General features: G+C 42.7%; 3 protein-coding genes and 1 long non-coding RNA gene across 5 annotated transcripts in view; 2 read left to right on the top strand and 2 right to left on the bottom strand.

Annotated features, from left to right (window-relative positions):
• Positions 1-9,524, top strand: part of LOC146968270 (voltage-gated potassium channel subunit beta-3-like) — a 41,347-nt gene extending 31,823 nt beyond the window's left edge. For both annotated transcript variants that reach the window (XM_085760181.1, XM_085760182.1), the window contains 7 exons: positions 1-38; positions 2,801-2,886; positions 4,870-4,990; positions 5,134-5,228; positions 5,335-5,455; positions 9,112-9,200; positions 9,278-9,524. The exon at positions 1-38 is cut by the window's left edge and continues 49 nt beyond it. In XM_085760181.1, coding sequence (XP_085616307.1) covers positions 1-38; positions 2,801-2,886; positions 4,870-4,990; positions 5,134-5,228; positions 5,335-5,455; positions 9,112-9,200; positions 9,278-9,370 — 643 coding nt within the window. In that variant the 3' untranslated portion in view covers positions 9,371-9,524. The remainder of the gene's footprint in view (positions 39-2,800; positions 2,887-4,869; positions 4,991-5,133; positions 5,229-5,334; positions 5,456-9,111; positions 9,201-9,277) is intronic.
• Positions 1-26,967, top strand: part of LOC146968260 (beta-enolase) — a 471,092-nt gene that overhangs the window by 308,086 nt on the left and 136,039 nt on the right. The window lies entirely within an intron of this gene.
• Positions 3,326-3,592, bottom strand: LOC146968271 (uncharacterized). Its single transcript, XR_015034316.1, has 3 exons — positions 3,567-3,592; positions 3,469-3,528; positions 3,326-3,431 (listed from the first exon to the last, which is right to left on the bottom strand). It is a non-coding gene; the product is annotated as an uncharacterized LOC146968271 (long non-coding RNA).
• On the bottom strand, positions 11,924-14,216 carry LOC146968269 (uncharacterized). Its single transcript, XM_085760302.1, has 2 exons — positions 14,163-14,216; positions 11,924-12,613 (listed from the first exon to the last, which is right to left on the bottom strand). Exons 1-2 carry the CDS (start codon positions 14,214-14,216, stop codon positions 11,924-11,926), a joined length of 744 nt encoding a protein of 247 aa, XP_085616428.1.

Below are 26,967 nucleotides of genomic sequence, written 5' to 3'. Positions count from 1 at the left end.
CTTCGCCAACAGGAGCGACATCAACGCACCGATGGAGGGTCAATACACACACACACACACACACACACACACACACACACTGATCAGATGGCTATTGATCAGATGGTTATTGATCAGATGGTTACTGATCAGACTGTTATTGATCAGATGGTTATTGATCAGATTGTTATTGATCAGATGGTTATTGGTGGTTATTGATGTAAGGGATAATGCCCTTCGAGGTGTCCATTATCAGAAATTAATGGACGACTTCCGCATCGTCCATTAATCTCTGATAATGGACACCTCGAAGGGCATTATCCTGCTTATACCATGGTCACTTACGAGATGAATACATATTAAATCAGAAGTAAGTGATATATTTGTGTTAATCTAAGTCTTAAATAGTTGTATCTTCCGACAGCAATCACTTCTATAGAGTGTTTGGTCTGAAACACGGGTCTGTCAGTCACTCTGCTCTGCTCTGAGCCCAGGAGAAAACTTTCCTTGTATCCTACAGTTTTTATCCAATGAGGAGAGAGAACGGCATGCAGGGCTGTGTGTGCAGCCAAGGGACGCCGTGAATGTGGCGACGTAGGGACGAGGACTGTTATGGTGCGTTCAAGGCAACCCGTGTTTTTCCGACCGTGAAGTGGTACCAGTTCGATCTGGTACGAGTTCACGGGTCAGAAGTTACGAGTGGCCGTTATAGTGACTTTCACAGGTAAAACAGGTCGGAGAAACACGAGTGGGTTACCTGGAACGCTACAAAGTCGTAAGTCGTGACTTGAAGCTGTAATTTACGGTTTCAAAAGCCTGCCTGGAACGCAGCATTAGCCAAAACCACCGGATCGCTTACTTCTGCTTTAAATCAATTACTTATAATTTAATGTTGTTTTTACCGTTAAAATCATACGTCTTTAAGCGGCTGAGCCGAGTGGACTATTTAATAACACTCGTCGGTGATAAAAGAAAAGAAAAGAGGGATCCGCTGTGACGGCAGCGTGTTGCCATGGTGACCCTGCCACAGCCTGGTAGTTGATCAGTGAAGGGAGGTGAGGTGACGGCTTCTTACCGCTGGTGTGTTTACAGACTCCAGTGCCGTGATGCGCTGGAAAAAAGTTGTTATGGTCCGAGTGACCGTTGCCGTGGTTACCAACAAGCGTTTGAGCCAGCGCAGTAATATTTAGAACGTAATCAGGCTATTTTACCGGAACATCTTTATGGGTGGATGCAGAGCGATAGATATAACAGAGTGGCGACAGCCTTTGATGTCGCCGCCAGCGCGGTCACGTGGTTCATGTAGCTCCCAATAGTTCCAAACGAGGCTGCCGCTGTCATGTTCTGCTATGGGACAGACAGCACTGAGCTTGCTTTTGGACGGTAAATATTAAAAAATAAACCGTACAAAGGTATATTTACAACTGTTACTGAATTACTGTATGTACATCAATGTCAGTTCTCAAACAAAAGGCAAAATCTTCTTGCTTCAAGGTTTTATTTGTCACTCTAAAGTGAAGATTAGCCTGCCCTACAGTAAAAATGGCATAAGAAGAGGAGTAAAGCAATATATTAAGCGGGAATATATATATTTAAGCATAAAAGATGTTCAATCAAACCCACACAGTTTGAAACAACGTTCAAAACACACACAGCCAGTATCACCTAAATATAAAGCCCGCTAGCTTAATGCTAACGTATAATGCAAAACCTCATAGACGGGCTAACAGAACTTAGCATCGATATCGCCATTTTGCGGCAACCGAGCCACAGCAGTAAAGCTGCCAAAACCTGGCTTTAGCGCTGTCAACACGTCACAGTTTTAATATTTTGTTCATGCAAGAAAGTCACCGTTTAATCCGGAGTCTGTGGTCAGTTCATAACGTTTGTTAGGAACTTGCACCGATGTTTGTTCTGGGAGAAGTGCAGAGTCTGTGTGAGCCCCGACCGGGGACCAGGGGAGGCGGCTGTCACAGCAGCAGCAGCCGCTCTACTGAGCTGATCTGCCGGCGGGCCGACCGTCCTCCTCCCGGAGGAGGAAACGAGCCAAGTAACGTATCCGCATGCTTTTAGAGGTTTACCGCTGGCTTGTTAAATTATTTTGAAGAGATTAATGTTGGTCTCATTGATGAAATTTAACAACTGTGGCAGTGGCATTAGTTTGTTTGAATGAAAAGTGAGCAGGGCTGCTTCTGGGCTACGGACTGAAATCACCACAGTTACGTAAATAAATAAATGTTTTTCAATGAACCGATCAGTCTAATAATTTTTATTTTGTTAAGTCAACATGGTTACTGTACTTGGGAAAGATTATTACCACTTTATAACTTAAAATTGGTCGGTATTTCGTCAACGTAGCTCAGTAGTTTCTTGCTGTGCAGCCATAGAAACAGACGTGGTCCAGCGCCGCGGGAGGAATGTTTGGAACTATTGAGGGCTCCATGACCCGGAAGTCGGCCCGCCATTTTTTACAACGGAGTCCTATGGGAGTGTCCCCGCTCTGTTATATCTATCGCTCTGGGTGGATGGACACCCAGCAGCCAATCAGAATCGAGGATTCACCCAGACCATGGTATAAGAGATGGTTATTGACCAGATTGATCAGATGGTTATCGATCAGATGGTTATTGATCAGGTGGTTATTGGTGGTTATTGATGGTTATTGATCAGATGGTTATTGGTGGTTATTGATTGATCAGATGGTGGTTATTGGTGGTTATTGATCAGATGGTTATTGATCGGATGGTTATTGATCAGATGGTTATTGATCAGATGGTTATTGATCCGATGGTTACTGGTGGTTATTGATCTGTGTTGCCAGAGGTGGTCCGAGCCATGACCTTTGTGATCGATCAGGGGATGGCCATGTACTGGGGGACGTCTCGCTGGAACGCCGTGGAGATCATGGTACAACCTGTCTGTCTATACACCTGTCTGTCTGTCTCTACCTGTCTCTCTACCTGTCTACCTGTCTGTCTCTACCTGTCTCTCTACCTGTCTGTCTCTACCTGTCTGTCCCTCACCTGTCTGTCTATACACCTGTCTGTCTGTCTGTCTTTCACCTGTCTCTCTACCTGTCTGTCTCTACCTGTCTGTCTCTACCTGTCTCTCTACCTGTCTGTCTCTACCTGTCTGTCCCTCACCTGTCTGTCTATACACCTGTCTGTCTGTCTGTCTTTCACCTGTCTCTCTACCTGTCTGTCTCTACCTGTCTGTCTCTACCTGTCTGTCTCTACCTGTCTGTCTCTACCTGTCTGTCTATACACCTGTCTGTCTGTCTGTCTTTCACCTGTCTGTCTCTACCTGTCTGTCTATACACCTGTCTGTCTGTCTGTCTTTCACCTGTCTGTCTCTACCTGTCTGTCTATACACCTGTCTGTCTGTCTCTACCTGTCTGTCTCTACCTGTCTGTCTGTCTCCACCTGTCTGTCTCTACCTGTCTGTCTATACACCTGTCTGTCTGTCTGTCTTTCACCTGTCTGTCTCTACCTGTCTGTCTGTCTCCACCTGTCTGTCTCTACCTGTCTGTCTATACACCTGTCTGTCTGTCTCTACCTGTCTGTTTCTACCTCTGTATGTCTCTACACCTGTCTGTCTGTCTCCACCTGTCTGTCTCCACCCGTCTCACCTGTCTGTCTCTACATGTCTGTCTCTACCTGTCTATCTGTCTCTCTACCCATCTGTCTGTCTCACCTGTCTGTCTCTACCTGTCTCACCTGTCTCTCTCTACCTGTCTCACCTGTCTGTCTGTCTGTCTCTCTACCTGTCTGTCTCTCTACCTGTCTCACCTGTCTGTCTGTCTGTCTCTCTACCTGTCTGTCTGTCTGTCTGTCTCACCTGTCTCTCTCTCTACCTGTCTCACCTGTCTGTCTCTCTACCCGTCTCACCTGTCTCTCTCTCTCTCTACCTGTCTCACCTGTCTGTCCATCTCTACCTGTCTCTCCTGTCTGTCTCTCTACCTGTCTCACCTGTCTCTCTCTCTCTCTACCTGTCTCACCTGTCTGTCCATCTCTACCTGTCTCTCCTGTCTGTCTCTCTCTACCTGTCTCACCTGTCTGTCCATCTCTACCTGTCTCACCTGTCTGTCCATCTCTACCTGTCTCACCTGTCTGTCTCTCTCCCTGTCTCCCCTGTCTATCTCTCTCTCTTCTCTCTCTCTCTACCTGTCTCTACCTGTCTCACCTGTCTATTTATCTCTCTACCCGTCTCTCTCTCTCTATACCTGTCTCACCTGTCCATCTCTACCTGTCTGTCTCTACCTGTCTGTCTGTCTCTCTCTACCTGTCTCACCTGTCTATTTATCTCTCTACCCGTCTCTCCTGTCTCTCTCTCTCTATACCTGTCTCACCTGTCCATCTCTACCTGTCTGTCTCTCTCTACCTGTCTCACCTGTCTATTTATCTCTCTACCCGTCTCTCCTGTCTCTCTCTCTCTATACCTGTCTCCCCTGTCTATCTCTCTCTCTTCTCTCTCTCTCTACCTGTCTCTACCTGTCTCACCTGTCTATTTATCTCTCTACCTGTCTCACCTGTCTGTCTCTCTCTATACCTGTCTCACCTGTCCATCTCTACCTGTCTGTCTCTACCTGTCTGTCTGTCTCTCTCTACCTGTCTCACCTGTCCATCTCTACCTGTCTGTCTCTACCTGTCTGTCTGTCTCTCTCTACCTGTCTCACCTGTCCATCTCTACCTGTCTGTCTCTCTCTACCTGTCTCACCTGTCTATTTATCTCTCTACCCGTCTCTCCTGTCTCTCTCTCTCTATACCTGTCTCTCCTGTCCATCTCTACCTGTCTATCTCTCTCTCTACCTGTCTCACCTGTCTGTCTCTCTCTACCTGTCTCACCTGTCCATCTCTACCTGTCTGTCTCTCTACCCGTCTCCCCCGTCAGGAGGCGTACTCGGTAGCGCGGCAGTTCAACCTGGTTCCTCCGGTGTGTGAACAGGCAGAGTATCACTACTTCCAGAGAGACAAGGTGGAGCTGCACCTGCCGGAGCTCTACCACAAGATAGGTACGCTACACACACACACACACAGAGACACACACACACACACAGAGACACACACACACACACACACACACACACACACACACACACACACAGACACACACACACACACACACCCCCAGGTGAGTGAGCTGTCTGTCTCTCAGGTGTGGGAGCGGTGACCTGGTCTCCGCTGGCCTGTGGCCTCCTGACGGGGAAATACAACGAGGGCGTTCCGGAGAGCTCCAGAGCCGCCATGAAGGTAACACACACACACACACAACCCATCTGTTACCGTACACACACACACACAACCCATCTGTTACCGTGGTGATCACTGTGTGTGTGTGTGTGTGTGTGTGTGTCAGGGCTACACCTGGCTGAAGGAGCGTCTCCACAGCGACGAAGGGAAGAAGCAGCTCAGTAAAATCAAAGACCTCCACCTGCTGGCAGACAAACTGAACTGCACTGCTGCTCAGCTGGCTATAGGTCAGTCCTACCTGTCTGTCTGTCTACCTGTCTGTCTGTCTGTCTGTCTCTCTACCTGTCTGTCTGTCTGTCTCTACACCTGTCTGTCTCTACACCTGTCTGTCTCTGTCTGTCTCCACCTGCTGGCAGACAAACTGAACTGCACTGCTGCTCAGCTGGCTATAGGTCAGTCCTGTCTGTCTGTCTGTCTACCTGTCTCTGTCTCTACCTGTCTGTCTCTCTGTCTGTCCCCACCTGTCTGTCTCTACATAACTCTTAAATTTGACCACTTTTTGAGAAATATTGCCACTTTTTTCTCAAATTGTTTTTGAGAAATTTGACCACTTTTTTCTTGAATTGTTTTTGAGAAATATGACCACTTTTTTTCTTCAATTGTTTTTGAGAAATATGACCACTTTTAGACAAATTTGACCACTTGTTGAGAATTTTTAGCACTTTGAAATTTGACCACTTTTTTCTAGAATTGTTTTTGAGAAATTTGACCACTTTGAGAAATTTTTACCACTTTGAGAAATGTGACCACTTTTTTCTTGAATTGTTTTTGAGAAATTTGACCACTTTGAGAAATTTTTACCACTTTTTTCTTGAATTGTTTTTGAGAAATTTGACCACTTTTAGAGAAATTTGACCACGTTTTTCTTGAATTGTTTTTGAGAAATTTGACCACCTTTAGACAAATTTGACCACTTGTTGAGAATTTTTACCACTTTTTTATCAAATTGTTTTTGAGAAATTTGACCACTTTTTGAGATATTTTTACCACTTTGAGAAATTTGACCACTTTTTTCTAGAATTGTTTTTGAGAAATTTGACCACTTTTTTTCTTCAATTGTTTTTGAGAAATTTGACCACTTTTAGACAAATTTAACCACGTTTTTCTTGAATTGTTTTTGAGAAATATGACCACCTTTAGACAAATTTGACCACTTGTTGAGAATTTTTACCACTTTTTTATCAAATTGTTTTTGAGAAATTTGACCACTTTTTGAGATATTTTTACCACTTTGAGAAATTTGACCACTTTTTTCTAGAATTGTTTTTGAGAAATTTGACCACTTTTTTTCTTCAATTGTTTTTGAGAAATTTGACCACTTTTAGACAAATTTAACCACTTGTTGAGAATTTTTACCACTTTTTTCTCAAATTGTTTTTGAGAAATTTGACCACTTTTTGAGAAATTTGACCACTTTTTTCTAGAATTGTTTTTGAGAATTTTTACCACTTTTTTCTCAAATTGTTTTTGCGAAATTTGACCACTTTTTGCGAAATTTGACCACTTTTTTCTAGAATTGTTTTTGAGAAATTTTACCACATTTTGAGATATTTTTTACCACTTTGAGAAATTTTACCACTTTTTTCTTGAATTGTTTTTGAGAAATTTGACCACTTTTTTTCTTCAATTGTTTTTGAGAAATTTGACCACTTTTAGACAAATTTAACCACTTGTTGAGAAATTTTACCACTTTTTTCTTGAATTGTTTTTGAGAAATTTGACCACTTTTTTCTTGAATTGTTTTTGAGAAATTTGACCACTTTTTTTCTTCAATTGTTTTTGAGAAATTTGACCACTTTTAGACAAATTTAACCACTTGTTGAGAAATTTTACCACTTTTTTCTTGAATTGTTTTTGAGAAATTTGACCATTTTTTTTTCAAATTGTTTTTGAGAAATTTGACCACTTTAAGAGAAATTTGACCACTTGTTGAGAATTTTTATCACCTTTTTAGGGTCCGGGCAGCGCAGCTGCCAGGACACTATTGTATTCCTAGGAATTCTTCTTCTTCTTCTTTCTTTCTTTCTTCTTCTTCCAAGGAAGTCATACTTCCCATGGGCGAAAACTCACCAAACTTTGCACAAAGGTTCAGTCCCATGCCAGATTCACTCAACTCCAAGGACATGTGCCCCCCCCTCCCAGGGGGGGCACAATAAGCGTTTAAATTTAAAAATTTTAAAAATTCCTACCAAACCAACGGTAGATGCTACAGTGTTGAAACTTCACCACAATGTCGCCTCAATACTGCTGAAACTTTTGTCAACTTAAACTTATTACAAATTATGAAGTCCATCACTCTGTTTTTTTCAATAACTGTAAAACTTTTAAAATGTATCTCCTCCCACAATTTTTGCTCAATTGACACCAAACTTGCTACAGAGCATCTCCAGACCGTCCTCCACAAAACTTGTTTCTCGGATTTTTGATTAAGCAAAAATTGAGCCTACAGTGCATGAAAACGTTTGACTGTAAACAGTACTATAAACATATACCATCAAATTCTTGCTAAATACATTTTCAAACTTCCTGAAAAAAAATGAGAATATTCTGGAGTCATGGTTGATGAAGTTTGGCAAATATCAGAATTTTAATTCAAAAACTGAATTTTCTAGAACATTTTGAATTCTGCTCTCATGGGAACAACTGCAGTCAATGTGAGACTGGAATTTATAAACATCATATTTTCTCTTATGAAGCAAAACACTTATCATTAAAAACAAATCACCAACATTTCCATGCTGTCAAGATGCAATTTATGTATTATCAGATTTTTGTTTAGATGACTGAATTATTGACATTTTGACCATTTCATCACAACAGCTGCCCGGGCACTGGCTCACCTGAGTGGATAAATGAAGCTACACAGCAGGTCTCACTACCAGCTAATTAGCTCAGTGAGTTAGGAGCTGGTTCTTGGTGTCAGAGATTGTGAGTTCGAGACCCAGCGAGGGAGAAGATGATGATGATGACAGTTTGAAATGGCAGATGTCCTCAAGCTATTTTGCTGTCTAAATGCAATTTATGTATTAACAGATTTTTGTTTAGATAACAGAAATCTGCGTCCACAACAGCTGCCCGGACACTGACTCCCTGAGTCTATTTGAGAAGACACACACCATGTCTCACTTCCAGATAATTAGCTCACTGAGTTAAGCGCTGGTTCTTGGTGTCAGAGGTTGTGAGTTCAAGACCCAGCCAGGATGATGATGATGACAAATCAAAATGTCAAATGTCCTCAACACGAAACACAAGACAATTGTCCTAATGGTGGCATCACAGCAAGCTTCTAAATTTAAAAATCCAAATAGCTTGGACTGGACCATCTGCGAAGGCTCCTAACATCTTAGGCTCATAGTAGATGTTTGACAAATACATATCATTATTTTACCTCAAAAACTGATTTTTCTTTTTCTGCCTACAAGACAGTGAATGGCTTACTCAATTTGTGAAGCCACTGTTGAACTGCCACTTGTCAATTAGCTCAGTGCGATAGACAACAGTCTTTGGTTCCCGAGGTTGTGGGTTCAATCCTCAACTGATGCAAATTGGACACTATAAGGTCAACTGTCTTGTCTTCCTATTCTCCTGTTTGTTGCTCAGAATTGCCTAAATATGCCCAAAAGTAGCCCGGACCCGACCCATCGCTGCGCAGCAGCTATAATTCTTGAATTGTTTTTGTTTTGTCTCTAACCTGTCTGTCTCTCTACCTGTCTGTCTCTCTACCTGTCTGTCTGTCTCTCTACCTGTCTGTCTACCTGTCTGTCTCTACCTGTCTGTCTCTCTAACCTGTCTGTCTCTCTACCTGTCTGTCTCTACCTGTCTGTCTCTCTACCTGTCTGTCTCTCTAACCTGTCTGTCTCTATCTCACCCGTCTGTCTCTCAGCCTGGTGTCTCCGTAGCGAAGGCGTCAGCTCCGTCCTCCTCGGCGTCTCCAACACCGAGCAGCTGCTCGAGAACCTCGGCTCCATCAAGGTGAGGCTCCGCCCCCGACTGCCCCTCCCCCTCTGAAGGTTGCCATGGCAACAACCGTGTCTCTTCCTGTCTTCCAGGTTCTGTCTCAGCTGACTCCGCCCCTCATCACGGAGATGGACGCGTTGCTCGGCAACAAGCCACGAAACGCCAAGAAGGAGGGGCGGAGCTGAGGGGGAGGTAGCCACGGAGACGGCAACATGTCAAATAACCAGAAATATTTATTCTTATATCAATGTGAAGATGCAATCGCCCGACGCCGTCGTCATGGCAACGCCCTCGCGTCAATCATCTATGCATTTATGTTCACGCGTGCATGAGCCGATATAAACACAACCGATAACCAATAACCAATAATCAATCAGTTCTCGGTCTGAACAAGTCAATGTAAACATCACCTGTAACACCTGCTACCACGGTAACAGGCGTCGCCATGGTAACAGCCTCCCCTCATCTCTCCCGTTACACACACACACACACTCAGTAGTAGGTTTTACTCTCATGAATGTCGACCCGTAGCGTTTAGAGCGCGGTGGCTCCGCCCACAAACTGTGACAACGTCAACATCCATCAACTACAACGTCTCAAACTGAAGCAAAGGTTTTATTCACTTTCATCAGAGTCTTTACAGTTATCGAGCAGTTATCGATCAGTTATCGATCAGTTATCGATCAGTAATCGATCAGTTATCGATCAGTTATTGATCAGTTATCGATCAGTTATTGATCAGTTATCGATCAGTTATCGATCAGTGTGGAACTAAGTCCAGACGTTATGACATCATCATCTATAATCAATCAATGACACTGTGTTTGACTCAGGTGTTGGCTGATCACCCGGTCGCCGTGACGACAGGCTGAGGTGGCGAGCCGTGGTTGGTCACATGGCCCCCCCCCCCCCCCCCCCCGTCAGTATTTAACCCTTTGTTCCCCTGATGTAACCGAACCACTGGACAAAATGTCAATAAAGTTATTTAAAAACCACGTCACTGACCACTGTGTCTGTGTGTGTGTGTGTGTGTGTGTGTGTGTGTGTGTGTGGTGAACAGGGCCCTCTAGTGGCCAAACATCATCAATACAGAAATACAAACACACACACGTGCTCCTGTGACATCATCATGAGGTCACACCAGACTAATGTGACATCATCATGAAGTCACACCAGACTGCAGAACTACGGAGAGTCGGTGGGACAAAACCATCACGTGTTGTATGGGAGAAGAAGAAGAAGAACCAGGACTTTGCTTGGTTGTGGTTCAGTCTGTGATCTGTGATGGTTGAGATGACTCGCCCGCCGCTGCTGCAAAATGACACAGCGTAGCCACATGGCGGCCATCTTGGTAAGGGCAACTCTCTCCCTCCTATAGACCAGAACGGCATTTTTATGCAAATGAGAATGACTGATGCATCCTGGGTAATTTAGGGGCAGCGCCCGGCATTTTTACATTGCACTCAGTGGCTTTTTGTGTTTTGATGGAGCGTAGTCTAACTAACAATCAATCTGAATGTTTTATTTTGTGTTTCTTTTGTAGCACTATGTCTCATGATTATTCTGACACCCTCTTTGAAACCCACCGTTCACGCTATCTTGAAAAATTGCAATGAATGAATCTAGCGGTATGCTCCTTTAGCCTCCCACAGTGATCAATGACTCCACACAGTGGCCAGAAATGTCTGAATGAATCTACGGTATGCTCCTTTAGCCTCCCACAGTGATCAATGACTCCACACAGTGGCCAGAAATGTCTGAATGAATCTACGGTATGCTCCTTTAGCCTCCCACAGTGATCAATGACTCCACACAGTGGCCAGAAATGTCTGACCCAGACATCTACACGTATTTGGTGGAATCACCGGGAGGTTTTGGCTCAGTGTTGTCTGGAAACAGCCTGTTAATACACAACTTTTTGTTAGTTAGTTTGTCAAGACAGTTAGGATGAACTTTACAATGGAGGGATGAATTACCCAGGATGCCTCAGTCGTTCTCATTTGCATAAAAATGCCACTCTGGTCATTTAAAATCACGGATCATTTTCATCATGTACTTTTTTTGTAAATGTAACATTATGCAAATAGTTCAAGTAATAGCAACATTCTGGTTTATTTTTCAGAGTTATGAATAGTTTTTTTTAGTGCAGAGGACAGGACCATCCACCTGAACTAATACAAGTGTCTGTGCGAGTTGCCCGTTCCAATATGGCCGACTGTGAGCTACGTGTAATGGTAAATCTTAATATTCCTTTGTTTTAATCACTTGAGACGTTCCAACTTTCCCAGACTTCCTTCTGCAATTGTAAATTCAAGTTCCTTTACACTGAACCATGTGTGATGCCCAACGTCCCACTTCCTAATTCACACTCCAACCCCTTTGTATTTTAAATTGTATCTCTTAACTCCATTATACCTGGGGAGACCGGTGGTGATACCTTCAAAGGTGAAGGTGTGAAAACACAACCAGGGAAGGGGCCGGCCAAAAGACACAAACACACCCCAGAAGTGGACCTTCCCTCAGCTAGAAATGTTTAGGTTTTCCCTTTGTCTTTGTCTTTTCTTTACCATCACCCACTCGGATATGAACTGACCTTTCCTTGCAAGGAAATAAATGCATGTCGGCCGGCGAAGTCTCTATTTCATTATTCACCAACAGCAAACGGCTAAAAATTTCCACGACATTCGTCTGCGTGTAGTCCGATCCTCCCCCTGGTTCTATCTGGTTCTGTGGTGGCTCTATCTAGTGTGGACCTGCTGCTGAAGCTGCGGTTCCTCCAGGCCGCCGGCTCTTTTCCCGCGGCTGCGGCCCCGTGGGTTCTCGTGGATTCTCCGGTGGCTGCGTAGGTTTCCTGCGCGGGAGAATGCGGCGCCGCAGCGGTCGCAGCTGTACGGCTTCTCCCCGGTGTGCGAGCGGCGGTGCTCCGTCAGGCTGCCCAGCAGAGTGAACGTCTTCCCACACAGGTCGCAGGCGTGCAGCCGCCGCGCCGCCGCCTCCTCCTCCTCCGCCGCGTGGCGCTGCCGCAGGTGCAGCCGCAGGTAGCGCGGCGAGGCGTAGGCGCGGCCGCAGAGCGTGCAGCCGTAGCTCCGCCCCTGGTGCAGCAGCTGGTGCTCCTTCAGGTAGCCCAGCTCGGTGAAGGCCTTCCCGCAGCGGTCGCAGCCGAACGGCTTCTCCCCGGTGTGGATGAGCCGGTGGCGCTGCAGCCGGTAGGCGCGCGAGAACGTCTTCCCGCACAGCTGGCAGCCGTGCGCTCGGTCCCCGGTGTGCAGCCGGCGGTGGATCTGCAGGCCGCTGCTGGTGCTGAACGTCTTCCCGCACAGGTCGCAGCCGAACGGCTTCTCCCCCGTGTGCACGTACCGGTGCACTTTCAGGTTCACCGACGTCCTGAAGGTTTTCCAACACTGCTCACAGCGGTACGGCCCCGGTTCCTATGGCAACACACACACACAGACAGAGAGACAGAGTGAGAGGCTGGTCCGAGTTACCACGGTTACTACGAAGCTGGTTATCAACTTGGTTTGTTGAGTCCGGCTCTCAGCTTCATGCTCTGTGCACGTTCACACATTAAAGGAGGCGTTTGGAGAATGTGTGATATAATGTCCTGAGAAACACCCTTGTCCTTGAAATTCATCATGTAACTGTTATCAGTGTCTACTTTCATTTATTTATTATTATCATTCCATCCCTTTTGCTTTATTTCCATCTTTTTTTTAAATAGTTTTAATGGTTTAGTTATTTAGGGGAAGAGAGGGAGGGAGGGGGTATAGAGAGAAAAGGTTTGCTCTGTTCCTTGCCTGTAAGAATGTCTTGTTTGATTTGGTGTAAATTGCAAACAAAACTAATAAACACATGTTTGAAAAAAAAGAGGAGGCGTTTGGTGTCATATACACGTGTATATATCTATGGTTTGGTGTCATATGATTCTACTTCCTCACTGAATGGACCAATCACAGCCTCTGATTTCAGCCAGAGCAGCGGGTTGTTTTAATAGAGAGAGGATGAGTGATACTAAAAAAGTCTGATCACAGCCTGAAGCAACAGCTGCTGCAAATATGACAAGAGAGGAGGCTGCTTTTAATTAGTGACAACTGAACATTGAGCTGCTTTTAAATATGAAACTTTATTCATTTAAACTAAATAGGCCTACACTAGAGCAACAACAACTGTCATTTTAAATTGTGTTTTATATTGTTTTCATATAGCTATTTCACTGATCGCAATTCTAGAAAGCGAGTGTGTGTTTTATTAAAAGCGAGGCTGGTGTGCCTGTGCTTATTAAGATATATTAATGTTTCTTTTCTTTGTTATGCTTTGCTATTTGTGCAATTGTTTTTATAGGTGAGGTTTAAATATAAGCCCGTAATGGGTTTCTACCTCACCCGCACATGTTTTTTTTTGTTTTTTTTTTCAATTTAATTGTTTGCTTTTATTGATGCTTTTATAATCGTGCAAATAAACATAAACATAAACTGTGTTTTTTTTTAGGTGCTGTGGCTACAAGTGAATCTCATATTGTCTCTGCACAAAGACAACAAAGACCTTTTTAAATGAAAGAAACAGCGTGGACTTATTCAGGATGTGCGTTTGGGAAACACAAGGCGAAACAGCTAAATTAATTTATATAGTCTAATATATAATGATCTCCTGACACTCAGCTCAACAGCTGAGCAGCGTAACGTTATTCCCTCAGCTGAACGTCTGTAGGTGGAGACGCTCAGAGAGAAAGTATTTGGCCTAAACAGCAGCGGATCAACGCTCCGTTCTGATCCAGATCCTCTGGACTTTCACAGTAAAGCTGACGCAGCTGGAAATGAGTTAAACAGTGAAACAGCGGCGCTTTTATAGCCGCTTTTATTATTAAACTCTGAATGAGCTAAGCATCAGTTACCATGGTGATGTAGCGGGTTCAAAGAGAGCCGCCTTGAGCCTGAACCCTCTAGAGCTTCACAGTATAAACCACCTGGAACAAAGACTTACTGCTTTCATCTCGTGACTCGGTCCGGTGCTCCAGACCTGCTGCTCCTCCTTCATGCTGGTCCTGGTCCTGGTCCTGGTTCTGGTTCTGGTTCTGGTTCTGGTCCTGGTCCTGGTCCTGGTCCTGGTTCTGGTCCTGGTTCTGGTCTTATTCTTGGTTCTGGTCCTGGTCCTGGTCCTGGTCCTGGTCCTGGTTCTGGTTCTGGTCCTGGTCCTGGTCCTGGTCCTGGTCCTGGTCCTGGTCCTGGTCCTGGTTCTGGTTCTGGTTCTGGTCCTGGTCCTGGTCCTGGTCCTGGTCCTGGTCCTGGTTCTGGTTCTGGTCCTGGTCCTGGTCCTGGTCCTGGTCCTGGTCCTGGTTCTGGTTCTGGTTCTGGTCCTGGTCCTGGTCCTGGTCCTGGTCCTGGTCCTGGTCCTGGTCCTAGTCCTGGTTCTGGTCCTGGTCCTGGTCCTGGTCCTGGTCCTAGTCCTGGTTCTGGTCCTGGTCCTGGTCCTGGTCCTGGTCCTGGTCCTGGTTCTGGTTCTGGTTCTGGTCCTAGTCCTGGTCCTGGTCCTGGTCCTGGTCCTGGTCCTGGTCCTAGTCCTGGTTCTGGTTCTGGTTCTGGTCCTGGTTCTGGTCTTATTCTTGGTCCTGGTCCTGGTCCTGGTCTTAGTCTTGGTTCTGGTCCTGGTCCTGGTTCTGGTCCTGGTTCTGGTCCTAGTCCTGGTTCTGGTCCTGGTCTTAGTCCTGGTCCTGGTTCTGGTCCTGGTTCTGGTCCTAGTCCTGGTCCTGGTCCTGGTCTTAGTCTTGGTTCTGGTCCTGGTCCTGGTTCTGGTCCTGGTCCTGGTCCTGGTCCTGGTCCTGGTCCTGCTCCCGGCGGTGGTCTCTACTTCTCTCTTTCTCTTTCTTTGTTTGTTGTCGTTTCTTTGTTCAGTCCTGACCTCGCCGCGGGTCTCGCGGTAACAGGAAGCTCGTCTGAAACCTGAGCTAAGCCCCGCCCCCTACCCCAGGTAGAGCGGTGGCTGTGACGTCATCAGGGGGGGGGGGGGGGGGGGGGGGTCAATCAATCAATATAAACTTTATTATCACCGAAGGGAGTTTTAGTTTAGTTTATGTTTAGTTTAGTTTAGTTTAAGTTTGTATTTGTTATGTCTGTCAATTTCTGTATTATGTTTTATTTCTTTTAACATGTCCGAAATAAACTTTGCAAAGACAACATTTGGACAAAATAAAATAATTGAAAATAAAGGTAATTTGATTTTTTTTTGTTTCTTTGTTTTTTTATATCTGAAAAGGAGTGAGAAGAAGTAAAACTTATTTACTCCCACTCCTTATTCATAAATGATCTATCAAGTTATCTCGTCATTATAGTCTATACAGTAAATTAATTTATGAGTTATTTAACTGGATTTATTCTAATATATTATTATATTTATATACATATAGATTTATTCAAGATTTGTCATGGAGAGTCATGTGCCACAAGTTGCTGCAGTAGCCTTCACAAAACAGATTTAAAAAAATTCGACATTCCTCACACAGTTCTCGCATACACACAGATAAATATAAATATGGTAGATAAAAAGTACTGATGAGAAACTATTAAAAACTCAAATATAGCGCAGGAGTGTCTGGCGCAATAAAACGATTAAAGGGGAAAAAAAGTACAATCTCAAGAGACGAAAAATAGTGATAACAACCCAGTTGAGATTTAGAGATTTAGTGGGTTTATTTAGGAGGGAAATGGATGTAGGGAGGAAACTGAGTTTGTATCGGTTACTTTTGCATCACCTGTGTGTCTCATCATTAACACTGTGACGTTATCATCATGTAGTGACAGGAAACCAAACACAGGCTTTACCCGATACAGGAATGTATTTGTTTATGGTCTTATATTAGGTTATATTAGTTTTATTTTATATTATACATATATATTATATTTCAGTGTCAGACTTATAGGTTTTGATGATACCTCAGCTCAGTGGGAACCTCTTGTCTTATTTAATCCATGAAGACCTAAACAACATCCTCCTCAGGTCAGAGGTCGTTGTCATGACGCTGTGGAAAGACCTTGGAGACAAACTGTTTGTACAAAATATTCTGTTCTTGTAAATAACTGTATATTCCTGAAACATTTTGGTACATAACTACATGTTTGTCTAATTGTCTTACATTGTTTTGTTTTTTTATCTCTACATCTGCATATTCTTCTACTTTTTTACCGTATGTCACAAATGCTGCTGTAACAACCACATTTCCCACGTGAGGGTTAATAAACAGTTTTATGTCTTCAAAACAGGACAAACAGATGAACTTGCCTCGCCTCCTAAAACCTGAGGGTTTCTGAAAAACTGGGCCGACTGTCATCATCATTCAGAAAAACCTTTATTTCTCAGCTTCTGAAATAAAATCAAAACCATTTAATAGTTTACAATCTTGACTTTAACTAGAAACCATTGCCTTTGCCCCAAAAATCATTCAACATGTTTAAAAATTCACTTAACCAGAAAAAGTTTGTTCAGTTTTTCACATTTCATGTTTTCTTCACAAGTGTTTCTATGAATATCACAGCGGCACTGGAATAAAAAGTGTCAGTCAAAGAATAAAAGTGGAACTGGCACAGTAGTAACTGATCCAGACCTGCAGGTGGTGCTGCAGCATTCAATTCAATTCAATTCAACAACTTTATTGAGTAAATGATAAATCCACAGAGTTGTGAAACCTTTTTTTGTTTTTGTTTTGGAGATGGAAAATGCATGTGCTGTATTGTAATGTGATCAGTAAACATTTCTCCATGAGCTTCCCTGAACACTGGGTTTTTCATTTTTTAGTGTAGTGTGTAATGACTTTTAGTGTAGTGTGTAAGGACTGCTCAGTAGTGTTTCTATTTTGACAGATTAGAGCAAGATCTGACAACACTGTTTGGTTTTGAGGAAGTTTAGGATGTTTGTCAGTGCTTGTTTGGTGTCATCTTAAAGAGACACTCTAAACTTTCATTCAAGCCATTTTGTGAATCTTTGACAAGTTCAGTGGTCACTGGAACTTAGAATCACGCACGTTAACCAGTTCACACCAGTCGACAACTAGTGTTTATAATTACCACATTGTTTAAAATTAAATTTAAATAATGACTAGGGGTGTAACGGTATACATGTATTCGTCCCGTGCCGTCACGGTTCGGTGCACACAGTCACACGGTGAATATGTCTGAGTGAATATTAAAAAAAAGAAAGAAAGAAAAGTCCTCACTCCAGTCTAGGTGGCGGTAATGAGCCTCGAAGCTGCTGAAACCGTCATCACAGACGAAGAAGAGAAGTGATGAGAGAGTGAAGTTAGAGGAGGAGAGCAGCTGCTTCATTTATGTCACCGTGTGGCTTCTCAGTGAAACCATCGTCCAGCTAGTTGGACTAGTGAGACTTGTTGAATAAGAACTGATGAAGCCCCTTGGATCAGAGGAGAAACGTCTTCCCAGACAAATACAAGTCCAGTTGCCTACGATTCAATTTGCTCAGAAAAGAACGACGACCTGGATGAATGAGAATATCCATAGACACCTCTAGAATTAATGAATGGCATTATAACACTCCTAATGCACTTGTAACCCAGGTTACTAGGCACTAATCAGAAGCTCAGAACAATTAATTGATTAGATCAATAAATTAATTAATTAATATATTTTTGTAACAGATAAATAAGCAAATAAATAGAGTTTGATTTAAAATAATCTTACATGAGATGAATAAATAGGATTTATGATTTAAATCTTAAATAGGTCAATGAATAGATTAAAAATATTCATAAAATGTTTATTTACATCTGTTTTAAAAGTATATTTTGTTTATTTCAAGTGTGGCGAAAGTGTAAAAGATTCAGGTGACATGAGGAGTTCACGTGATATGGGGTTGAGTAGCCAATCAGACGCCGCCAGAGTGCCCAGCTAGCAGGGAACGTTCCCACAACTTTGGCTAACATTCCCTACAAGTTCTGTTTGTGTTTTAAAGAAAACATTTTCATCTAATGTTTAAAGAACATTATAATGATGTTTATTATTTCAAACAATGTTCCTGTATTGTTAAATGTTAACAAAGATAGAACGTTTTAGATGAAACATTCTAAGGATGTTTTGGGGATGTTGGTGAGGTAAACAATTATAGAATGCTCCTCTATAAAACATTATCTAAATGTTCCATAATAACAAAGGAAAAACATTATCAGAAAAACATTTTTAAAACATTTTCAGGATGTTATTAAGGCCTCTGATTGCAATATGTTATTTTAAAAACATTCTTACAATGTTATACAATAACAAAGAAGGAACATTCTTAAAGCAATATTTCAAAAATGTTTTCAGGATGTTATTGATACTTCAGATTACACAATGTTTTTTTTCCCAAAACATTTCTGCAATGTGATATGTTAACAAATGTAGAACATTTGTCTAAACATGTTTAGGATGTTCTGGGGATGTTGTTGAGTTAACGGATTATTGAATGTTCTTCTAGAGAACATTTCCCTGATGTTAGAGGAAAACCACAAAGGAACATTCTCAAAGCAACATCCAGAAAACGTTTTCATTATGTTATTAAGGCCTCAGATTATATTATGTTATTTATAAAACATTCTTACAAGGTTATATGATGATAAACGAAGAATATGCACAAAGCAATATTTTGAAAATGTTTTCAGGATGTTATTGATGCCTCAGATCACAAATAGCATGTTTGTGTAATGTCATTTATAAACAAAGGAAGAACGTTTTACCTATAGCATTCTGAGGATATTTTAGGGACAATGTTTAGGTAACAGATTACAAAATGTTATTAATAAAATATTCCCACAATGTTAAATGATATCACATGAAGGACATTTTCAAAGTAATATTTGGAAAATGTTTTCAGGATGTTATTGATACTTCAGATTACACAATGTTCTTTTCCAAAACATTTCTGTAATGTGATATGTTAACAAACGTAGAACATTTGTCTAAAACATGCTTAGGATGTTCTGGGGATGTTGTTGAGTTAATGAATTATTGAATGTTCTTCTAGAGAATATTTCCCTGATGTAACAGGAAAACCACAAAGGAACATTCTCAAAGCAATATCCAGAAAACATTTTAATTATGTTATTAAGGCCTCAGATTATATTATGTTATTTATAAAACATTCTTACAATGTTATATGATGATAAATGAAGAATATGCACAAAGCAATATTTTGAAAATGTTTGCAGGATGTTATTGATGCCTCAGATCGCAAATACCATGTTTGTGTAATGTCATTTATAAACAAAGGAAGAACATTTTACCCATAGCATTCTGAGAATATTTTAGGGACAACGTTTACGTAGAGATTACAGAATGTTATTTATAAAATGTTCCCATAATGTTACATTAAGAACATTTTCAAAGTAATATTTGGAAAATGTTTTCAGGATGTTATTGATGCCTCAGATCACAAATAGCATGTTTGTGTAATGTCATTTATAAACAAAGGAAGAACGTTTTACCCATAGCATTTTGAGGATATTTTGGGGACAATGTTTAAGGAACAGATTACAGAATGTTATTAATAAAATATTCCCACAATGTTAAGTGATATCACATGAGGAACATTTTCAAAGTAATATTTCAAAAATGTTTTCAGGATGTTATTGATACTTCAGATTACACAATGTTCTTTTCCCAAACATTTCTGTAATGTGATATGTTAACAAACGTAGAACATTTGTCTAAAACATGCTTAGGATGTTCTGGGGATGTTGTTGAGTTAATTGATTATTGAATGTTCTTCTAGAGAACATTTCCCTGATGTAACAGGAAAACCACAAAGGAACATTCTCAAAGCAACATCCAGAAAATATTTTCATTATGTTATTAAGGCCTCAGATTATATTATGTTATTTATAAAACATTCTTACAATGTTATATTATGATAAATGAAGAATATGCACAAAGCAATATTTTGAAAATGTTTGCCGGATATTATTGATGCCTCAGATCACAAAATGTTTTTTTGTTTTTTTTAACCAAATGTTCCTTTAATGTTTTATGTAAACAAAGGAAGAATGTTTTGCATGTAACATTATGAGAATATTTTAGGGACAATGTTTAGGTAACAGATTACAGCATGTTATTAATACATTAATGTTCCCTCAATGTTAAATAATATCACATTATGAACATTTTCTAAGTGGAAAATGTTTTCATGATGTTATTGATACTTCAGATTATGCAGTGTTCTTTTCCAAAACATTTTTGTAATGTGATATGTTAACAAACGTAGAATATTTGTCTAAAACATGCTTAGGGTGTCCTGGGGATGTTTTTGAGTTAATGGATTGAATGTTATTCTATAAAACATTTCCATGATGTTAGAGGAAAACAACAGAGGAACATTCTCAAAGCAACATTCAGAACAGGTTTTCAGTATGTTAACAAGGCCTCGATTACATTATAGCCTTTTTTTTTTATATAAACCATCCTGCTCTATCACAATGATTGATGATGACTAGAGGACTGCTCAGTCAGTCATCAGCTAATAATTATTTTTTACTTATCAATATTTTACTCATCAATTATAAGGAAATATGCACTAGGTTGACTCATCTTCTCTCACAATATCAATGGGCTCGTTTTGTATGACACTGATTACAGTATGGGGCAAAAGTTATTTTTCACATAGGCTACTTTAGAAAGTGTTCAAATCAGCAGCAGCTGAATTTTATGATATCTGTGATATGAAGTTTGATATGAGAAAAGTCAGTAATTATCATGGGAACATGAGAAACCTGACAGAGATGGGCAGGCAATTATTTATCCATTGTCTACTCTACAGTCCATCTTTCCCCGAATGAGGACAACAACTCCTTTGCCACAATATAAAATACAGGCAGCTCTATGCAGCCCACTGTGTGGGCTGTTTGAAATAAGTGGGCAACTTGGTTGTGTACATTAGGGGTGTATGAGGCAAGAATGGGCTTGCTGAGTTCTTATTTCTTCTTTTGTAATTTACCTATATTTTGTACTGTAACTTTGGATCTGAAGTTTATATATTGATCTAATAGTCGTTGATGAGTGAGTTTAATTGAATATTGCTATTTGTTAATCTTTTCTGTCTAGAATGGGCTATTTCCTTTAAATTTAATGCTGGCGGTACTGTAGCTTTAAGAGTCAGCAGCCTCGGACGCTAGGAAGTGAGGTCATTGACCTGAGTAGTGAACTCCAGGCTAGCAGTGGAGACACACGGTTTTTTACCGTGTCCCGTCCTGTTTTGTTTAGAAAGCCAAGTTTATGGATACTTGAGTGACACTTGTGGAATAAATCTTTTTTCTAACATCACCTGGACTTAAAGTGGATTTTTAAGGACAACAGTGTTTTGGACACGTGTAAGCCAGGAATACCTGCTAGCCAACATTAGCCATTACATTAGTAAAAAACCTTCTCCTTGTGGTTTTGCCTGTGGACCAGGAGTACATTGGAGTTTGTGGATCCTGGAACGGAAAGGAAAAGCTCTCTGTAAGGACTCAAGTAAGTGCAGCTGCTGCTGGAAAAGACTAATGTGTGGACTGAGAGCATTATTATGCTAATTAGCGCTGACGACCCGCTAACGACTCACGGACGGTGCGCTAACGATCCGAGGACGGTTATCCTTTGTGTGTGCTTTGGAAGTCATTGGAACACTTTGTTGTATTAAGCTAACAGCAGCTAGCATGTGGAAAGGGCTAGTCTTGTCTTAGGAATCATGGCGGAGGACAAAGATTCAGCCACATTGATAAGACGACAAGTGAAACCTACAGTCAAAGCTATGGAAGATGCGTTACAGAGGAAAATACGGTCAAGGAAAGCTGCACTGACTCAGCTTACAACAAAAAAGAATGAGATGCTTCATTTAATGGATGATGATGGCAATTTGGAGGTGATTAAGACCAAGCTGGTTGTTGAGTTCAATAAGCTCTTCAGAGAGTTTTGTGAGCTGAACATTTCTGTTAAAGGGTTGTTTCAGCAAGTTACCTCAGAGGAAGAAATTAACAGTGATCAAGAGAAGTGGTTTAAACCAAAATCTGATTCATTCAAGAGCTTCGGTGATTATGTTGATGGTTGGATTGCAGACGTCCATGAACGTATGGAGGAAGCAAGAGAAGTTAATGAAAATATTAAACCATGTGATAGCATATCAGAAGCATCATCAAAAAAGTCCAAAAGGTCTAAGGCAAGCTCTGGTCGTTCTTCTGCCTCGTCGGCACGCTTGAAAGCAGAACTGGAAAGGGCTGCGCTTTTGGCAAGGGCAGCAACACTGAAAAAGAAGGAAGCCTTGGATAGGCAAGAAGTAAAGTTGAAGGCTGAGAAAGAAGACCTTGAGCTTCAGACGGCTTTAGCTGCTTCAGATGCTAAACTTAAGATTTTAAAGAAGTTTGAAGAAGCTGATGCTCTACAAAAGGACGATGAACAGTCTAAGCCATGGGAGCAGCCGGCTATGATAAAGGACCGTCATAGAGAGTCTGGAACGGGCCATGACGTGACTACTGAGCATCATGGAAATACAAGACGTAAACACAAGCCATCATCACTCTCCAACGCTGCACAGTCAATTTCATCAGCTACAAGTGATGAAGAAGATGACAATTCATCTTTAATCAGCAGTTCTAGTGAAAGTGTAGCAGGTGCAGCGGCTTTGCCCACTGCAAGGCAACGTCAAAGGGACATTACAGAATTATTGATCAAGCAACAAAAACTTTCTACTCTACCACCACAAAACATTCCCGTCTTCAGGGGAGATCCGTTGGAATATAGACTCTTCATCAGGGCGTTCGAGCATGGTGTCGAAGGAAAAACAGAGAGCAGCAAGGATCGGTTGTACTTCATGGAGCAATACACCAACGGACAGCCCAGAGAGTTGATACGGAGTTGTCTACATATGGATCCAGATAAGGGTTATCACAAAGCAAAGAAACTCTTAAAGGAACATTTCGGAAACGAATATAGGATCTCTGTGGCATACATAGACAAGGCTCTAAGCTGGCCCACAATCAAGGCAGATGATGGCGAAGGTCTCAATGCACTGGCTCTCTTCCTCACCAGCTGTAACAATGCCATGTCAGACTTGGATTACATGGAGGAGTTGGATAACGTCGCCAACATGCGCGCCATTGTCAACAAGCTTCCGTATAAATTTAGAGAGAGGTGGAGGGGTGTTGCCTTCGATATCCAGGAGCAAACTGCGAGAAGACCCAAGTTTAAGGATCTTGTCAAGTTTGTTAACATGCAGGCTAAGGTAGCACTACATCCCTTGTTTGGAGACATAAAGGACAGCAACAAAGGACAAGTTAAGTCTCCAGTAAACTTCACAGCAGAGAGGAAGAGTCACAGGACGACCTTTACTACATCTGCAACACCAATGAGTAATCAAACAGGTGTAAGCACAGAGTTAAAGCCAAGCAAGAGGAGTCCTATTAGCCCTAGCAGCGCTTTCACCAAGCCCTGTCTTTTTTGTCAGGGTGAACACAGCATGGCTCAATGTAAGAAGCTGAGGAAATCGCTTCACAAGGAGAAGATAGACTTTCTCCGTGGGAAAGGACTGTGCTTCAGTTGCTTGAAGCAGGGGCACATGAGCAAGTCCTGTGAGGAGAAATTACACTGTGAGGCCTGCTCATTGCTTCATCCCACTGTGTTGCACATAAAGAGCAAAGACAAAGTTACACCTAAGGAAGAGTCATCAGATGACGGTGAGAAGCAGTCTGTGATCAGTGGGTTTGTGGACAAAGCAAACAAAGCATGTTCTGATACTGGGGCCGGGGACACAGACAGTATCCTTGCCATTGTTCCGGTACAAGTAAAAGCGAAGAAAGGCGACAAGGTGGTTACGTCGTATGCCTTTTTGGACCCAGGCAGTACGGCCACCTTTTGCACCGAAGAGCTTATGAATAAGCTCAACATTAGTGGAAAGAAGATTGACATTCTCCTAACAACCATGGGAGAACAAAAGACTGTTCGCAGCTATGTTGTAACAGGTTTGGAAGTGTGTGGCCTAGAAAGTTGCAACTTCATAGAACTACAGGAAGTTTTCTCTCAAAAGACCATTCCAGCTAATAAAAGGAACATTCCACAGCAGGAAGACGTGGACAGGTGGCCCATCTGGAGCAAGTGAGAATCCCCCACATCAATGCAGAAATAGGTCTGCTGATTGGGACCAATGTGCCAAAGGCCATGGAACCAGAAGAGGTCATCAGGAGTGTTGACAATGGACCTTACGCTGTGAGAACTATCCTTGGATGGACCGTGAATGGGCCATTGAGGGACAACAACTGTGAACCTACTGGAGATGGAAAATACATTACATCCAACAGAATATCAGTGGCTAAACTGGATGAGCTGTGGAACCAACAGTTCAAATACGACTTTCCTGAAAGCAACCAAGAACAGCTGGAGATGTCCCAAGAAGACCTCCAATTCATGGACAGTGTTTCACAGTCTGCCAGATTGGTAGAGGGGCATTACTATATTGGTCTACCACTAAAGAACAAGGAGCTTCAAATGCCTAACAATCGTGTTGTAGCAGAACAGCGGGCCTTAAACTTGAAGAGGAAGCTTCTCAAGAATCATTCATTCCGGGAGGACTACATTGCCTTTATGAGTGACATGATCACCAAAGGCTTTGCAATGAAGGTTGCCGATGAAGAGCTGGCCCGCAACGATGGAAAGGTTTGGTACATTCCACACCATGGAGTGTACCATCCTAAAAAACACAAGCTGCGTGTTGTGTATGATTGTGGTGCTTCTTATCAGGGAGTCACGTTGAACGAGGAACTTCTCCAGGGACCAGACCTCACCAGTTCCTTAATTGGAGTTCTCACCAGATTCCGCCAAGAACCGGTGGCTACTATGGCTGATGTGGAAGCCATGTTCCACCAGGTAAGGGTCCCACAAGAAGACACTGACCTCCTTCGGTTTCTGTGGTGGCCTGGTGGAGACCTGAACCAACCACTGGTGGAATACAGGATGGTCGTGCACCTATTTGGTGCTACTTCATCACCGAGTTGTGCGAGCTACGCCCTCAGACGATGCGCTGAAGACAACAGGGACCTGTTTGATGCTTCAGTAATCAGCACAGTGTTGCACAACTTCTACGTTGATGACTGCCTTAAGTCAGTCAGCTCCGAAGAAGAGGCGGTGTCACTCTGTCGCAATCTGAAAGCCATTTGTCAGAAAGGGGGCTTCAGGTTAACAAAGTGGGTTAGCAACAGTCGGGTGGTACTGGCAGCTATACCCGAGAAGGAAATGGCAAAAGAAGTAAAGGATCTCGATCTGGATCAAGATTCACTCCCCATGGAAAGAGCATTGGGAGTACAATGGTGCGTCGAGTCCGACCAATTCAAGTTCAGGATTGTCATCCAAGATAGACCTCCCACCAGAAGAAACATTCTCTCCTTGGTGAGTTCTGTCTATGATCCGTTGGGATTCTTAGCTCCGGTGGTTCTGCCTGCAAAAAAGATCTTGCAAGAGCTCTGTAGGCTAAAGCTCAGCTGGGATGACATGATTCCAGATCATCTTGCACAGCAGTGGTTCGATTGGATTAAAGATCTGCAGTTGCTCACTGAATTCGGAGTTGATCGATGTTTCAAGCCAGCCCGTTTTGGAGAGGCTACATACGCTCAGCTGCATCATTTTTGTGATGCGAGTGAAGAGGGCTATGGCACAGTTACCTACTTGGTCCAGCATAACAGCAAAGGCCAAGTCCATAGCGCGTTTGTCATGGGAAAGGCTAGGGTCGCCCCACTCAAGCCCACCACCATCCCGCGCCTGGAATTGATAGCGGCAACTATGGCAGTGCGCATGGATGGACTAATAAGGAAGGAACTGGAGCTACAGCTTGCGGACTCCATATTTTGGACAGACAGCACGGCTGTGCTCAAGTATATAAACAACGAAATGACAAGGTTCCGCACATTTGTAGCCAATAGAGTGGCGGAAATTCGGAAGGTGTCAACAGGATCTCAATGGAGGCATGTCAGCACACACTTGAATCCTGCTGACTATGCATCAAGAGGACAGAAAGTGAATCCCTTTGTGCAGAATCAAGCCTGGATCTCTGGACCTGTCTTTCTCACCCAGTCGTCCGACAACTGGCCAGAGAACCCTGATCGTCTGACAGATCTCAGCACTGCTGATCCAGAGATCAAGAAGAATGTCACCATAAATGCTCTTGCAGTAGGAGAAAAGGTTGACGCAATGCAGACGCTAATTGAGTACTACTCCTCATGGATGCGCCTTAAGAAAGCAGTGGCATGGATTCTTAAGGTGAAGAACACATTGCTCTGCATGGCTAAGAAGAGAAAGGAGCAAAGAGTAGCTATTGCGCTGTCTGACACGGATAAGGACGAACAAATACGGCAGTTGCATAAGTTCATGGTGAACTACAAGGCAAGCCTCAGCAAAGTAACCCTCACGGTCGATGATCTGAAAGAGGTTGAACTGGAGGTCATACGCCACTGTCAGAGAAAAAGGTTCCAAGAGGAAATCAACTCCTTGAAGAAAGGTGAACCTGTCAAAAGGAGTAGCCACCTATACAAGCTAAACCCAGTTCTTCAAGACGGTATTCTGAGAGTCGGAGGCAGGCTCAACCGTGCAGCCATGCCAGAAGAATCTAAGCATCCTGCTATCTTGGCTAAAGACCTACGGGTGTCAGAGCTCATCCTTCAAGAGGTCCACAAGGAAGTAGGTCACAGTGGACGCAACCATGTCCTATCCAAGCTGCGTCTAAAATATTGGATCCCGAATGTCAGTGCAGCAATAAGAAGAGTCCTATCCAAGTGCCTTGTGTGTCGACGGCTACA

This window comes from Trachurus japonicus, chromosome 18 (genome assembly GCF_045865225.1).
Source record: "Trachurus japonicus isolate A0001 chromosome 18, Traja_1.0".
NCBI classification, from domain to species: domain Eukaryota; kingdom Metazoa; phylum Chordata; class Actinopteri; order Carangiformes; family Carangidae; genus Trachurus; species Trachurus japonicus.
The sequence above is the reverse complement of the archived record's forward strand: the minus strand, read 5'-3'. Positions and strand labels throughout refer to the sequence as shown.

What these genes read in the sequence shown, in the direction of transcription:
- LOC146968269 (XM_085760302.1), bottom strand. Translation starts at nt 14,216, where the DNA reads ATGAAGGAGGAGCAGCAGGTCTGGAGCACCGGACCGAGTCACGAGATG. An exon ending in CGAGTCACGAGATGAAAGCA is followed by an intron (nt 12,614 to 14,162) that starts GTAAGTCTTTGT and finishes GTGTTGCCATAG; the next exon opens with GAACCGGGGCCGTACCGCTG.